Source organism: Balaenoptera borealis (genome assembly GCF_965194805.1).
Source record: "Balaenoptera borealis genome assembly, chromosome: 6".
NCBI lineage: Eukaryota > Metazoa > Chordata > Mammalia > Artiodactyla > Balaenopteridae > Balaenoptera > Balaenoptera borealis.
In genome coordinates this window covers 58,526,493-58,544,062 of record NC_138863.1, presented here as the reverse complement: position 1 = coordinate 58,544,062, position 17,570 = coordinate 58,526,493, and the positions used below count along the sequence as shown (strand labels likewise).

Genomic DNA, 17,570 nt, shown 5'->3' with positions numbered 1-17,570 from the left:
CTTTTTGTGATGGCTCTAGAAGGAACTCCTGCCTGCTCTCCCCACTGCCCCAAAAAGTTGAGAAACTATTCTAGATTTTTGCCAGAGTATGCAAGAAGAAAAATAAATTCAATGAATGGGTATTCTACTTCTGAGCGGTTTTATATTATTTTTTTAGGAGCTCAACGCAAAACTTTCAACAGTAAACAAAAGAGGTGAGGGTGCACTCAGTATTAAATAAATGGCCAAACACATTTTTCCAAATACTCTCAGTCATGAGAAAAAAGTGAGCTATCAATATTTTTGATTTCTAAAAGCCAAATTTAATAAATTAATAACTGCATGCCAGATAAAAACACAAAATTACAACTGAAAACCAATAATAATTTAACAGAAAATGCTCTGCGTTGTACTTTTTTATTGGTAGAGATAATTTACTAAAGTAACAAATCTGAAAACACATTTTGCTTTTGCTGGAAAGAAAGTACTATGCTAGAGAAGAACTAAGAGAAACCAGAAATAAAGCATTTGAGAAAAGCAGGCATATGTTATAGTCTACGGCGATGCGGCAGCCAGAGGTGCTGGTTTCTCCATTTGTGTGCATGTTTATGGAAGCATCAGAAACCAGTGACGCAGGACCCAAAAGCAAAGTCACGACAGAGTTACTGTGTGAAACATGCTGCACTACAACCGCAGGTGACCCAGGACAAGGGGTGGCGCAGGCTTGTGTCTCCTTTGTATGGGGTTCCCTTGCCAAACAGGGGGCTAATCATGCACTAGCTTGAGTTTCTCTTAACATGATAAACACCCAGGACTACGAGAACTGGAAAGCATGTGTTCACTGTTTTACAAGGACAGCGGAGCAGTGCTATGAACACAATGGGGAAGTTCCTTCATTTTAATCTGGTTATATGCCCAAACTTCTAACCAAGACATAATTCAGCTATAAGAGCCAATTAAATTACTATAAAACATTCCTTCATCTGTAAAACATTTCTTTTTTTCCTTCAAACTAAAAATTTAAAATAAAATGTCTTCGTTTTTGATAAGCAGCTCCACCACCAGTCTCTGATATCGTATATCGTTCAGAGCAGCCATGGCGTCTAGTTCTGGAGATCTCATGAGGGTTGGGCCGAAAACAATCCCAAGGTTCTCTGCATTCATCAGATTCTCCTTTTCGTGGAGGGTCACTCTGAAACATACAAGGAAGGGAGGGTGACTTCACATAGGCTACGGGGGGGTGGGGGGGTCTTTGGCGTGCTGAAGCACTAAAACAAAAGATTCACAGTAAAGGTTTGTGCCCACTGATCAGCTCTTTCGCTCGGTTATTTCTCTGCACTTCTCCTTAACTTCAAAGTACAGACCTTCCTTAACGTAAATGATGTTAGTAAATAATTTAAACTTCTGGTGATCACTGGAGCTGAAGCCTGAGTTGATGTGCTGGGCTGTGTGGAGTCGGTTCTATCTGTGGATTCGCCTGCCATAGCCTAGAGCTGCAGGGGTGGGTTTGTACACAGGGAGGGGACCGGGTCATCCGGATAATTCCATCAGCTCTCCCTCCACTTTGGTGAGATCTTGTTTCCTATAGAGCATTTTTGCAAGTTGAATGGCTTATTGAGTAGTTAGGGAGAGAGTGGTATCGATATTAACAGGAAATGGCTCAAGCTAAGCAACCTCGTCAGGGAGTGTAAGTAAGTATTTATATTCTTTTTACTGCTACAGCAAAGGCACAGAGACTATAATTTGAGAGTTATTCCTTTGTTTTAGTGTGGAGTTCTTAACTGCATCCACATACATAGCAAACTTGAATTTACAAGTGAAGTATATTAAAAAAAGTTTTAACTCATGGTGCTTTTAAGGAGGGAAACCATGTAAATCCTTAAAAGCACCGTGAGTTAAATAGTCACTTCTGGGTAACTCGCACCTAAAGGCATACAAAATAGATGTCAAGTTCTGCTGGGTTTTTTTTGTTTCTGATTGGTACTGTATTTGGAAATCCTAAAACCACTAAAACTTGGTCATATAATTTTAAAAACCTTGCTTCAACTGGGAGAGATGGAGGGTGACCAAGCAGGGAAATAAAGCTATATCACCATCAATCCCTTTAAAACATTCAACCAGAAGTAACTGAAATATTTTATTTTCCGTTCTTCTCTTTACTCCTTACTTTACTCCATCACTTTTTACAGCAGGTTTCAATGTTGGCAACATTAATTCAGTAATCTAAAATGCCAAGTCTGAAGTGCCTGTTTTGGAGCAAGACATAAGTGAGCTTCCTTGCAAGTTGCTTCGTTCTTGCTTTATTATACTAACGCTAGTGTCTTTACAGCTGCAACCTTTTCCCTTTCCACAAAAATTAATGCATGTCCTTGGCAGAATACTGGTATTTCTAACATATTTGGAACATATACTTGAACTGCGAATACCTTTATGTCGGAATCAAGCCCGCATTCAGTATTGTAGTGCATTTTTTTTAGCATTCCTTCTCAATGTGTGCGATTTCACACAAGAAGACAAGATACCTATGTATTTATTCATTCATTCAATAGATCATTTGTCCTTTCTTTCACCTTTGCTTTTATTTGATTCTTAACATTTGGATGTGGTACAAATATAAGCGTCCGAGTTGGGAACTTGCCTCTTTAGATGCGCCATGAGATACCGGAGGGTTTCGCAGTGAGCGGGCGGCAGCAGTTTCAGTGCTTCATGGAGGGTTTCTAATTGCTCATCAGGATCCATAATTTCTACAGTAGCAAGATGAATACCAAGGAGAGAAACTTTAATAGACAATTGGTACAAATGGCCCATTTAATTCTATTCTTGTGGTGATCTTCTAAAACTGACAAAAAGTACTTTCTCACAGGTCCTTGCCCACAGCTTTGGAAAATATTTTTAAGGTTCAAGTCTCAGATTTCCAAAAGTTTAGTGTCAATGTGGCAATATCATTCACTTGGACTTTTGGGGAGAGCACCCAGTGTTTTCACTTGAGGGTCCTAAAGTCTGATAAATATGAAAATTAGATATTGGATGTATAGGATGTAACTATAAAAAATTCAGACACATAAACGTATGCAAGGATAAAAACTTATATATTCAAATAGGGTCATCTTAAAACATTACAGACATACTGAAACAATGTTGCACTGTTCAAAATATTTTGAAAATCTCCTTTCAGCAATGGTATACAAGCGATGCCAGCCCAGTGCCCACTGCAACCCCTGCCAAAGTTTTATTAATTGATATTCATGCTTTTTTCTTTATAGACCAAGAAATGTATCATCCAATATTTACTTCCTTTATTCATTAGACTTACTTTTAAATTATTTTGTTATATAAAAAAGTCAATTCTACCCTCAAAGCACAATTCTTCTACTTAAGATATTCAGAAGAATGCAATACAGACTTTGAAGGCAATTCCAAACGTTCTGAGTGACAACAGGATCCCTGAAATAAATGTGACTCTTACAAAGGTGTAAACTTTGAGGGGGACAATCTTCACTTGGATATTTTAGTTCTGTTTTGGCCAAAAAACCACATTCCTTTGAGGTCACAGACTGCGTTTAATTCATTAATCACTTCCATATTCAGAAACAATAGACATCTTCGGAATTTCATGCTCTCAAAAAGAGGACCATAGCACATTCCTGCTTCTAACCAAACGTCAAGAAGACGGGGTGCCTTTAAACGCTGGGCTTCAGGGCAATTGCCTTTAAGTGTTGGTTAGCAGCCTTGAAATGCTGGAAGGCCATATCTGACCAGAATACAACATTTAAGACACAAGACCAAGAATCCTACTCTTTCTAATTTATAAAACAAACCAACTCAACGGCAATGTACTGGAGTCAGGTAAAAACTGATATAAGATGAAAGTGAAAAGTTCCTAGCATTGGCAGAGCAGATGTGATAAATTTCAGAATGTGAACAGTGACTGAAGCTTTTTAATTCAAAGAAACTTCGGCCATTTTACAATTTCTGCCCAAAGCTTCCCCAGAGTTCTTGGTTCATTTCTTAGCAATAAAGAATGTATTATTTGCCTTTTGCTATGATAAATAATGCATAGTCTTTGAACCATGGGGCTTTAAGGTTCAACGTGCCAATTCATAACAGCAATAACATCTCAGATACTGAAATCCAATCATTTAATTTCTAGAACGAACAGAAGAAAATTCCATTTACTATAGAAAACTACTACTTAGTTTTTACTTAGTTTTACTTAGTTTTACTTTTATGATTGGACTAATTAATTTGAAACTACAGTATTCTGGAAATTGAAAAAAGAGTAACTTCGTTTCCTTTTCATTTCTATAGTTAACCTTTATAAGGAGACTCTTGAGATAGTGTGAAAATAAGGACAGTGTAGGTGGCCTAGCAAAGAAACAAAATTCCCCGTTCACAGAGAGCTTACTTTCTGCTGGAGGCAATAGACAATAAATACTCTAGCTTACAGTTTATACTAGATTAGAATGAGCGCTACGCAGAAAACAGCAGGATAAGAAACACCGGGAGGGCTGCGAGGGTGCAATATTACATGGGATGGTCAGGATAGGCCTTCATGAGAAAGAAAGTCTCGTGTACAGACTTTGAGGGAGGGAGGGAATGAAACCCATGGAGACCTGGGTGAAGACGGTTCCAGGCAGAGGGACATCCGTGCAATGGTTCCGAGGGGAGAGTGTGCCTGTAATGTCTGAGGAGAAGCGCGGAGCCAAGTGTGGCTGCAGGAGACTGAGCAGAGAGGAGTAGACGGGGGTGAGGTCAGAGAGGTAACAGGGCACTTTATCATGGCAGGTGCTGCGGGCTAGTCTAAGAACACAGCATTTACGGAAAGAAATGGGAAGGTTCTGCATGAGGGAGGGTCAGGATCTGACATACACTTTTCACAGTATTGCTCCTCTGGCTGCCACGTGGGAAACAGGCTATGGAAGGGCAAGAGTGAAAACAGAAAGACCACTCTGGTCATCACAAACATCCAGGTGAGGAATGACACTCGTTTAGACCAGGTGGTGGCAGTGAAGGTGGTAAGAAGTTGCTGGATTCTGGGTATATTTTGAGGGTAGAGTCCAGAGGGTTTCTTGATGAGGGGTGTATGAAAAAGAGAATAATCAAGAATGAGCCAAAGTTTGGGCTTAGGCAACTGGAAGGATGGAGCCTCAATCAACTGAGATGGGGAAGATCACAGATGGAGGAGGTCTGGGGGGAAGATCAAGAGTTCTGTTTGAGATGTCCTTCAGGCGTCCAAGTGAACGTGCTGACTGTGGACTGATCTGGGGTTTAGGGAGAGGTCCAGACTGGAGATATAAATTTGGGAACATATGACAAAATGCATTTGAATATATGGATGTTAAATTGACAAAAATTCTTCCCTGGAGTTCATTTCTCATTTTTCCCCACTTAGAAGAGTCTTGCCCATGATCAATTCTTCAGAGAACACAAATCTTTAGCCTTAAGAAAACCACAGCATAATTTAAGAGCGAGACAGACACAGTGGAATGTACTCTGAGATGAATGGCCACCATCAGTTGTTCAAGTATACGAAAGGCTTGCGTGTGGGAGAGGGTGATACTGGCACCACCGCCAATGGGAGGGAGTTAAAAGCAGGCAGATTTCACTGCGCATCTGTCAGTGGACATCCGTCCCCCAGTGGACAGGCCGCCTAGAGAAGCAGTGATCTTGCAGTTACAGGGTATTTAAAAAAGAATGTGTTGTAGAAGAAAGTCCAGTTATGGGACCCCTCAGAGTATCTAAAAACTCTAAGATTCTACGGTTCTTAATATAAAATTATGTTTACTCAGCAAATATTTTTGAGCACCTATTACGTGACTGGGCACTGAGGGAAAACAAACAGGAGAGGACCCCTGCCTCTGAGGAAGTTACAGTCTACTAGGGAAGACCAGGCATGACTATAACTTTGTCAGGAAGGAACAAGGCTGTGAAAGAAGCCCAGCCAAGCGCGATGGGAATCCAGGGGAGAAAGGCGGCCTATGGCTGCGAGGTCCAGGGAAGGTCTGGAGGATTTGGGGATGTGGACATTGTGAGGGCAGGAAACGAGCACTCTGAACCTGCATCAGATCTAGTTACAAGCTCTCTGAAAGAATGTATTGTCTAATTCTTTACAGAGAAACTCAAATACAAGAAGAATAAAACTTAGCCAAGAAAAAGGGGTGAATCAGTGGCAGAGCTGAGGGGAAACTCGGCAAGCTACCAGGCTTCTCTTCAGGACATTTTAAGTTGCTGAGGACAAAGAACTCTGGGTTTTCTCTCTGAGTTGATCTGACTCGCTCAAGGTTACACACTGACTGAGTCATGTAGCTTTTCTAAGATCTTCTGGGAAGAGCTCTTAGACTCCTTGGCCAGAGGGAGGTTTCTCCATTCAGCCTGACCAGGAGCTCAACTGTGGCAGTGCTGTTTTCACGGTGGTTGGGAAGCCTCCGTGCACGCTGGGTTATTGAGCATGGCCTGTGAGAAGCATCTGTCTTCTGGGCCTTTGTATTGTAGGGCACCAATTTCTTCACTGGGGAGAGGGAATGAGGAAGAAGTGCTGGGTAGACCAAGGCTTCTAGGTGGTTCATAAGTGAGTTTCCAGGGGATTATGAAGCTCTTCAAGATTTTGGTTGGGATGCCCTGGCCTCCTCCACCCTTGAATCCTTTTTTTCATTTCCTGCCACCACTCCCTTCCAGCTTTCACCCAGCAGCTTCTCCAAGGGAGGCTGCAAGAGCAGAGCTCAGACAGCTTTTGCAGGAGAAAGCTTTAACACAAACTCTGATTTTTTTGTTGGCAAGGGCTGCTAATAAATGCCAGACACCTGAGACCTGAAAAACACGGCCCCAGTTGTTTTAGTGGCTGAGATACAAAAAAGTTCTGAGATACAAAAAGCTCATCGGGAGGGGTGAGCTTGCCCTGTCCTTTGTTTGGAAAGGGTTCCGCCCTCCGCTCCTGTCTTCCTCCTCCGTTTAAGCCTTTTGTGCCCTGTTCCATCAGGCGAGCCAGGCTGTGTGTAGAGTGGAGACAGCACGGCTTTGACAGATGTGGGTTTGAATGCCAGGGCCACCTCCTCTCACCACGTGACCCTGGACAATTTACTTATACCTGTAACATCTCATTTCTTCTAAAACAACATCATGGGTGTAAAGTGCCTAGCACCATTCCTGACACCTAGTATATGCTCTGTAAATCTTAGCTTCACTCGTCTTCCTTATCTGCTTATACAGGTAAGAGAATGGCTGTATCTGTGCATCTAAAGAATAAAACAGACTCTACTACTAGGAAAGACATGTTACAAGGACACAATGCTCCACAAAATCTTTGATATCAGTATCAAACACGTACAGTAAACGTTTATATTTTGTGTAAGCATTATGCCAGGGTTTTTGATGTCACACATCAAAACAGTTTTATATTAGAAGGAAATGGATTTCTACCTTGATTTAGGAAAGTTTCTCTCTTACGATGTGCTTTCAAGAGCTCTCTGAGGTGTGACATAAGGGGGCTTGCTGATTTCACACCGGAGGGCTGTTTCAGACACAAACCCAAGAACAGTGACAAATGCTTTGGAAGAATAATAAAGAGGGAAGATTGTCCTCAGCAACTCAGGTGGGTGTGGGGAAAGAAGGTGAGGTAGTTTGGGGGTGTGGGGCAAAAGGCCTTAAAATCCATAAGGAGTGCTTAGATTTTTCTTCTAAGTGGATAAAGGGGTTGTGTAGCGTTCAGACCCGGGGTTTGTCCTGTGCTAATCGGATGCCCTTGGGGTAGCCACAGAGCTGAGTTTCAATTTTACTAACAAGCAACAAGGGGGCAGGAACACCATCCAGTGGAGCCCCCAGAGTTGTGTTGGGGGTCAGAGCAAACCGAGGTCTGAGCAGCCCTTCGCGATACAGGTGTATGTCAAGTGCCTTCCAGGTTAGTGGCGATCTGACTTATCTCTCTGGGGAGGAAACCTCTGCCCCACCAAAGAAGAACCCGTAAGCTCCCTCAGACAATTTTCATGATCTGCCCTGAATCCCCAATTCCCATGGAAGAGATCTAGAGTCTTTTCAGGCTTCTAACATGAAAGTTTGTAAAAACCAGTGTAATTCTCACAGCTGTTCTCTACATGAGAGCTAGAGCTGACCCGCGAGAAATCAGGGCTCCATGGAAATTCTCAACACAAGCTCTGAAGGGGAAACTGGAAGTTAGAACAAAGAAAGTTTGTACTTGTGAAATTTCAAAATCAGAAAGCAAATCAGTGTTCCTAAGGAAGTGATGTTATTATTTAAAGATTAACACAGCATATGGTTTTTAAGAGAGAAAAGTAAATGACAGAAATAGCCTATCTCTTCTAAAAAATGGTAATGCCAACACTTAAAATCTGTTAAGAATTCCCTTCTTTAAAAAAACAAGTGTAAATTACAGGTATGATTTTTGCACCATAAATAAAATTTGGCAAATGAGCCTTTGCTTTTTCTCATTTTCATCTTAACTAGAACTTAAAAAATAACTTTTTGATCTAAAATAGTGCTCCTTAAAGTATAATCTGTGAACCCATGCCAGTTTGCAAACTGCTTATTAATGGCCTGTCACAGGATAAGGACAGAAATTGAGAGTAAGAATTTATATATTTTATAGCAATCTGACAGAGTAATCTTCATGCTTGCTGAATCTAATAACAAATAGTTGGTCTTGTTTTTTTCAATTTTATTTTTCTAGTTATTTTTATCTTATTTTACAAAAGTACTGGTCCATATCTAGAACTGGTATAAGCCTTACTTTGGAAAATACATTGCAAAGATGCTTCTGATGGTAGAAGTCATAAATAACCTATGTTGGAGAAGAGTTCAAAATTCTTGTGAGTGTATTAGCCATGGAGAGAGGCCAGGGAGAAATATTTCATAAAATGCATTCAAGATACTCAGCAGAAAAAACAGGAGATGTGATTACCAAGAAGAGGCGATTTGTCAGGTTACAAATGCATGCCTTCATACTTACTGGCAGACTCTATAAACTTAGGGTAGGCGTCATACGTGATGAGTGGAATTGGTAAATCTCTGAAGTACAGTTTCAGTGCACCAGTGATAATGTTGATATCTTCATACATGTTCACAGAAATATCTGCTTTCTCACCATCTTTGAAGGATGTTAAAAGAAACAGAAGTAAATATCTGGATTCATAGCACTTTTAACAAATAACATTTTTGTATACTGTTTTTAAAGATTAGCAATGCTTCAGTTTTTAACATCAAATTCACTGTGCTGAAATATATATATATATATGTTTTTTTTCTGTGAAAAACAATATTTTTTTGAATTTTATATTCTGAAGTTACTTATTTTTCCATGTTTAATGATAGAGGAGAAAAGTAGGAGATGACTGAGGTTAACAGAAATATTTTTAAATTTCATGAGTACTTGAGAATTCCTAGGGGAATAATGTGGGGTTACTTTTTTTTCCTTTCTAAAATAAACATAGAGAATGAGAAAAATAACAACTGAGGTCCTCCCAACTTACAAAAGACCCAGCACAAGAGGCCACCTTTGATTCACCCCAGGTTCCCACACCTAACGTTAGATCTTGGCTGAGCCCTGGGGGTAGGAGAGGTAGTGAGAAGTGAAAAAGCAAAACAAAACTTTAGAGTGTTGAGATAACAAGAGAAAAAATTACAAAATAGAGGAAATTTTAGAGTTGCTGGGCCTTACGACTCTCAAGCAAAGCTGGCCTTCTTTCAGGGTGGCCCCTTCTGCCCTCCACTGCACTTAGTACTTTGTTAAAACAGCTGAATTTTCATCTACTAAAGACTTAATTAGCGTCTACTCTGAGCTAGATCTTATACTAGATTTCTTTTATTCCATTTAGTTTATGAAAGATTTTTAATGATTAAAAAGCAGCCTCTTATATTTGGTAGTGTATATATGTCCATGCCACTCTCTTTGTCCCAGCTTACCCTTCCCCCTCCCTGTGTCCTCAAGTCCATTCTCTATGTCTGCGTCTTTATTCCTCTCCTGCCCCTAGGTTCTTCAGAACCTTTGTTTTTTTTTTTTTTCAGATTCCATATATATGTGTTAGCATACGGTATTTGTTTTTCTCTTTCTGACTTACTTCACTCTCTATGACAGTATCTGGGTCCATCCACCTCACTACAAATAACTGAATTTCATTTCTTTTCATGGCTGAGTAATATTCCCCTGTATATATATGCCACATCTTCTTTATCCATTCATCTGTCAATGGACACTTAGGTTGCTTCCATGTCCTGGCTATTGTAAACAGAGCTGCAATGAACATTGTGGTGCATGACTCTTTCTGAATTATGGTTTTCTCAGGGTATATGCCCAGTAGTGGGATTGCTGGGTCGTATGGTAGTTCTATTTTTAGTTTTTTAAGGAACCTCCATACTGTTCTCCATAGTGGCTGTATCAATGTACACTACCAAACGTAAAATAAATAGCTAGTGGGAAGCAGATGCACAGCACAGGGAGATCAGCTTGGTGCTTTGGGTCCATCTAGAGGGATGGGATAGGGAGGGTGGGAGGGAGATGCACGAGGGAGGGGATATAGGGATATATGTATATGTACAGCTGATTCACTTTGTTATACAGCAGAAACTAGCACACCATTGTAAAACAATTATACTCCAATAAAGATGTTAAAAAAAAAAAGCAAACATGTATTCAAAAATAAAAGAAACCATGATAAATGTCAAAAAAAAAAAAAAAAAAGCAGCCTCTTTCCTACACAGCTATTAGAATGGCTAGAATCCAGAACACTGATCACGCCAAATGCTGGCAAGGATGTGGAGCCACAGGAACTCTCTTTGGTTGCTGGTGGGAATGCAAAGTGGAACTGCCACTTCGGAAGACAGACAGGTTCTTGCAAAGCTAAACAAACGCTTACCATATAATCCAGAAATCACACTCCTTGGTATTTACCCGAAGGAGTTGAAAACTTTTGTCCACACAAAAACCTGCACACAAATGTTTACAGCAGTTTTATTCATAATTGCCAAAAAAAATGGAAGCAAGATGGTCTTTCAATAAGTGAACAGAGAAATTGTGGTATATCCAGACAAAGGAATATTATTCAGCAATAAAAATAAATGAGCTCTCAAGCCATGAAAAGACATGGAGGAACTTTAAATACGCGTTGCCAAGTAAAAGAAGCCGGCCTGAAAAAATTACATACTGTATGATTCCAACTATATGATATTCTGGAAACAGCAAAGCTACGGAGTCAGTAAAAAGATCAGTGGTCGCCAGGAGTTCAGGGGAGGAAGGGAAAGAAGAACAGGTAGAGCGTAGGGATTTTTATGGCAGTGAAAGTTCTGTATGACACTGTGATGGTGGATACATGATGTTATGCATTTGCCAAAAACCACAGAACTGTACAACATAAAAAGTGAACTTTAATGTAAACTATTGACTTTAGTCAATAATAAGGTATCAATGTTGGCTCATCAATTACAACAGATTTACTGTATGAATGAGAGATGTTAACAGAGGAAACTATGGGCAGGGGCAGGAGAGGAGGAATTATATGGAAAATCTCCCATGGCCAGTGGCTGGGAATGGACATGCTCAGTTGCTACCTTTCAGAGAAAAAGAAATGCCTAACATTCAGTCTGGCGTAGATTCAGGGTTGTTCCTGATGCCATTACTTCACCTCATTTTCTTCAATCTTATCAAATATGTGGGCTGACCTAGGTTTCCTCCTACTGGGTTAGTAATATCTCATTTATATTGTCTTCTGTCTCTGCTGGCTGTAAGGGGTCTGTGATGGGAGAGGAGTGTAATGGAACTAGAAATATGTACTTGCAAAGGAAAGAGGCTCTTTACGATCACGACTCCTATTCTGTTTCACTTCCTGTATTCAAGTTTACAGTTCCTTGGTACCACCTATTCCAGTGCTCAAAACAAAGACAAACTGGAGAACCATGGCAACAAACCTTAATTTAAATGTTAGTTAAAAGAAAAGAAGTCCCATTGAGCTTTTCTTTGGCTGGGTCCTTCCTCCCACAGTGGGAGGTCTGATGCCAGAAGGTCCCCAGCTCCTCTCAGATTCCTGCCCCGACACAAGCTCAAACTTTGATAACGAGATGCCGCAGAGGCATGCACGGCAGGCAGAGTTAGGTGGGCCACCACAAACCTGGAGAATCTGAGCTGTGCAGTGACTTAGATTCCCTCCCCTACCATCCACCTCCACTGTTTTCTCCATGGTTCTTGGTAAATTTAACTGCTATGTATACATTTTGGTGAACGTGGACCAGCCTTGGATACTCAAATGTTGGTAATACAGTTAAATTTTATGCTTATCTCTCACCTTGAAATTTAACAGTTTAATACTTACAACTAATACAAAAAATAATAAAAATTATAAGCTAAGTCTTTTCATTTGGCATAATAATCATTAATGATTTAGAAAAACAATGGAAAGAATAACATAAGAAATTGTGCCTTTGTTGGCAGAGAATTACTGTCCTAAGTTAATGAACCTGCTGGAAAACACACCTCTGTCAAAAGCCATCTTGACATCTTCAATTAGGTCACTAAATCCTGAGACTCGGTACAGTCCTTCAGAGTTAAGACCTGTAGAAATAAAGCAGGGAAGCTAATTAGTTTCTTTGGAATTATGCGTTTTATTCAAATTTTAACTTCTCATACTTTAGGCTGGGGAAGTAATGTGTCAGGAAGAATAATGAAATATACATGTTTAGAAACCTCTTCGCACTTTTCTCCTAAAATAAAACCATTTCACTCACAGTTCTTTAAAGTTTTTTTTTTTTTTTTTAAATTTATTTATTTTTGGCTGTGTTGGGTCTTCGTTTCTGTGTGAGGGCTTTCTCTAGTTGCGGCAAGCGGGGGCCACTCTTCATCGCGGTGCACGGGCCTCTCACTATCGCGGCCTCTCTTGTTGCGGAGCACAGGCTCCAGACGTGCAGGCTCAGTAGTTGTGGCTCACGGGCCCAGTTGCTCCGTGGCATGTGGGATCTTCCCAGACCAGGGCTCGAACCCGTGTCCCCTGCATTAGCAGGCAGATTCTCAACCACTGCGCCACCAGGGAAGCCCCTCACAGTTCTTTAATTCTGACCTACTGTCACTTGAATATCTGTAATTTGGCTCATCATTTTGTCTAACTAGATCAAATACCTTAGGTCTTAAGGGAAATTATTTCATCACCCCCCTTACACCATAAATTCTTTTACATAACGGAAGACTAAGATAAACTATATTAATAGGCATATAGCAGTTTTTCCCAAGTGGCATAGAATAATTAGGGTGCATGCCGTTCTGGTTTTTGGTTTTTTGGCCTAGGATAGTTTTAAACAGAGCATTTATACCTTTGCTTTTTGGACCTAAGAAAAAATATAAAAACTGAAAAATGAATTGGTACCTACATATCAACTTTTACAGACAGGAAGCATCAACCATAAATATATTTTAAGTATATTTCTTATAACTGGTTAAATGTACCTTGAAATCATGCTGGTTAATTACCTGTTAACTGATTTCAGACTTTCAGATCATTTGTTATCTGAAATCATTCCCCCTAAACTTGCAGAAGAAAACCTGGTTGTGCAGTGAGTTACGACTGCTCTGAACCTTGCTGGAAATGCCTCACCTCGAGATTCAATCTCCCTGATGCACATGTCCACCACCATGGGCCGCTTAGTGATGTGGGCTTTCACGAGTGTTGTCAGGTCACAACTGTACACCTTCTTGACATGTTTCAAGTCTGGCTTACAGTCATTTGGGACCATCTTGGAACACTGCTTATGAACATTCAAACCACAATCTAAAGAATGAGGAAAGGAAAAATTCATTATTATTTTCAGAATTTTGAGCATTCTGGAGTGTTTATTTTGGCAAGACACTCCAACTTGAATTAGGTTTAAAAGGGGACTAGCTTCCAGCCTGCAGAGTGGGGGAAACATTCTTCTCATTCTTTAGGAAAATTCTGATTTTAAGTTAGAAGACTAGAATTCCAGCTCATGTTCTGTCAGTTACTTGCTGTATGATCTCAGGAGAATACCAACCCAGGCCAAACAAAATTAGTAAGTGTTCAATTAAATGTCTACAAAATGTAATATTACACCAACTAGCCAACTAAAAATGTAAAGTTCCATTTCTTTAAAGTTATATAAAAAATTATATTCAATGTGGATATAACTGCATTTTAATAAATCTGATATGAGGTGGAATTGAACCTCCAAAAGTAAGAGTATCCCAGGGCCCTCTTAAATTGATGCTGCTCATATTTGTATCTACTCCTAACTCTTTATATATATGTATAAGATAATGAATATAGAATACATCTAGTAGCTAAAAATAGCCACAGTTATTATTTGTTACTACTATTATCAACAGCTTACTAATACCAAGCACTATTCCAAGTGCTTTACATTATTTACACAAAACTCTATAAACCAGGTACTTTTATTCTTCTCTTTCATAAACCTGATGAAACCAAGCACGTACGTGTTAAGTAACTTACCCACGGCATTTAGTACATTTGAGCTGAAATTCAAGCCTACAAAGATTGTAGAGTCCACGATTTTAACACCTATACCATATTGCCTCTACTGAAGTTGTTCCTTTGCTTTGTCATTTTACTGGGTTATAGCTTCTAAGATGCCAGAACCCAAATATTGTCTAGTTAATATTTTGAGATATTTTATTTTCCACAAGAAGAGCACAATGGCATTTTAGAAGAAATAGAGAGGAATACAAATATTTTGCTAAATTGGACCTAAGAGACACGGACCATACCTGAATAATTTAACTAAAAATGTCACCTTTATGTTTGCTTAAAATATTACCCATTTGTTTTTAAGTTCATGAAAACTTGATGCTGACCTCTCATAAATCCAATCCAACTGGGGTACACACAATTTACAGCCAGGTCTTAATGGATTTGAAAACCATACAGTATCACGACCACTGTCTGTGGTCCTTGGGCAAGCTTCAGTTTTGCTTGCTGTTTGGGCAGAAAGGGGAGCATAACATTTACCTCACAGAATTGTTATGAGAATTAGTAAGCCAATGCATTCAAGGTGATTTGCATATTATAAAATGTTAGACAAATACTGATGATCATCATCATTATTATGACTTTTGGTAAAGCTGAAATCTAGTTATATATATGGCAGTAACAGTTAACAAAGACAAGGAAAACTAGCCAAAACTTATAAATGGAATTGTTCTTTCGTTAAATATGTAGATATTACCAACTTGAAAAAAGAACTTAAGGCTTGTGGTGACTCTAAGTGAAGTAGTCATGTGTACTGAGCACCTCCCATGTGCAAAAACAGGCTAGGTGTAGAGGGAAGCTGAGTCTTTGAACATGTGTGTGTAAGTGAACAGCACTGGCAATGGCACAGCCCATGCTAATAGTGTCCAAACATCGTCATCACTAAAGAAGAACATGTGCTTCTTTGAATTCGTAAAGGCTGCCAGGGCAAGGAGCTCAATCTGTACCATCTGAAGAAATGACCCAACACTTCTGTGTAGTTAAATAATGTCCAAATGAATACATAACCCAAACCCCAAATTCCTCTTTATTCTATATTAGATATAAATAAGATTTCTGATTCAATCATAAGGCAACTCAATGGCAATGGCCACTTAAAGGACCTCATTCCCCCTGAAATTTTAATGTTTTGTATAACTTGCGTAATTTAGAGTTAGATCTAGAATCTATTAGTTGTGTGATTTTGAGGGGGTTACTTAAACTTTCTGTGCGTCAGTTATATAAAATGGGAATAATAATAGTATTTATCCATTAATATTAGATCTATTATTAGGTTCTATTATTATGTTAATGTGAGGCTTTAATGTTAATACACATAAAATGCTTACACATAGTAAATTATAATTGTTTACCATGACTCTGTTATTATTTAGAAGAATGAAACATTTTGAGAGGCCTTTCCTAGGTAGTGCCCCAGGGTTCATTGTCATAATCAGCTTAAGGTCAGGAGCTAAGCTGACTTCTAGGCCAATTCTGTGTTCGTCAGATGTGAATGCCAGGTCCTGAGAAGGACTTGGATGCTGGGGTTATAGCTGCTTCCTCATCTACACTGTTCTTTATACATTTCATTTACATAAACGCACCTCCAAATAGGTACATCATTTTTCTCTGACTGCTTTCACCAAATTTGGGGAGTTTTCAGCCACCAGTTTTTCAAATATCTTTCACCCTCTCACTCGTTATCCTCTCCCGGGACTCCAAAAACACAAATGCTAAATCTTCTGTTACTGTTCTACAGGTCTCTGAAGCTCAGTTCACTTTTAAAAATCTATTTTTGCTCTCATTTGAATTGGATAATATCTACTGATCTATCTTCAGCTTCACAGATTCCTTCCTCTGACATATCATATCTACCATTGAGCCCATCCCGTGGGTTTATTTGTTAATAAAATTTTCAGTTCTAAAATTTACATTTAGTTCTTTCTTATATCTTTATTTCTTTTCTGATATTTCCTATTTTTTTCATTTGTTTCAAGAGTGTTTCTAATTGCTTCTTGGAAAGTTTTTATGATAGCTGCTTTCCTTGTCTGATAATTCCAACATCTCTGTCATCTCAATATTGGCGGCTGTTGATTGTCTTTTTTCATCTGAGTTGAGATTTTCCTGGTACTTGGTATGAAATGTAATTTTGAACTGCATCCTGGATATTTTGAGTGTTATAAGACTCTGGTTCCTACTGAAATTTTCAATTTTAGCAGGTAGTTAACCTGTTTAGATTTAGAATGCACGTCCTGGCACACTTTCATAGGCTGTGTTTCAAACGTCAAACTAGTTTACAAAGCCTTTGTAATGCTATTGCAGTGCTATTTTGCCTACCAAACTTGTGTGTTACTCAAATGGCAGGACTCTACCCCACATTCTGGGGAGGGAAGAGGGCCATATCCTAGTTATTACTGCAGGGTAGGGATGGAAGTTAGGGTTTGACCACAGACCTGGTCGGGGAGGAGTGCTGTGCTGCATGGAACTGCAAGGTGGGCACGGAGGAGAGTTCCGATCATGGTCTCAGCTGCCTCATTACTGAAGGTCAGGGATGAAGACAGGGCTCTGCCCGTAGACTTGGGCTGAGTGGGTGCTGCTTCTACTGTAGGCGGGGGGATGAAAGTCAGGGTTCCACCCACAGTCTCAGCCAAGGAGGGGTACCACTTTCTTCCTGCAAGATGGTGATGGAAGACAGGGCTCTACTCACAGACTCACAGGAGAGAAGTGCAACCTTGTTACTGCAGAGTGGGATGGAAAACAGGGTTCTACCCACCGACTTCTGCTGCAGCGTCCAGCAGAAGTCCGTGGGTAGGGGTAGCAATGTGGCTTTATCATGGTGTTCACCTGGAGAATGGTAGATACGGCTAAAAGACTTCTGTCCGGCTTGGGTGCCCTTCTCCCAGGACTTTGGCTAGGAAGAGCCAGCTTTTCTCGGGATTTGACTGTGCCTATTGGCATTTATGGGTTGTGGGTATCTTTAATGCTCAGGCTGGGATACACAGGAGTTTCAAAAAAACCCAAAATCCAAAATACCACCAGGCAACTCGCTTCTGGGTTCCTTGAGTCCTGAGGTCCCTAATCAGCCTTCCTTCTTTTACCCAACTTTCACAGTCTTTTGAT

At 39.9% G+C, this 17,570-nt stretch overlaps 1 protein-coding gene across 6 annotated transcripts in view; it reads right to left on the bottom strand.

The window, feature by feature from the left end:
- Positions 1-382: 382 nt before the first annotated feature.
- CHN1 (chimerin 1) overlaps positions 383-17,570 on the bottom strand; it is a 202,322-nt gene continuing 185,134 nt past the window's right edge. For all 6 annotated transcript variants that reach the window (XM_082397737.1, XM_082397738.1, XM_082397739.1 and 3 more), the window contains 5 exons: positions 13,563-13,736; positions 12,452-12,529; positions 8,939-9,076; positions 2,618-2,723; positions 383-1,171 (listed from right to left, as the gene is read on the bottom strand). In XM_082397737.1, coding sequence (XP_082253863.1) covers positions 1,000-1,171; positions 2,618-2,723; positions 8,939-9,076; positions 12,452-12,529; positions 13,563-13,736 — 668 coding nt within the window. In that variant the 3' untranslated portion in view covers positions 383-999. The remainder of the gene's footprint in view (positions 1,172-2,617; positions 2,724-8,938; positions 9,077-12,451; positions 12,530-13,562; positions 13,737-17,570) is intronic.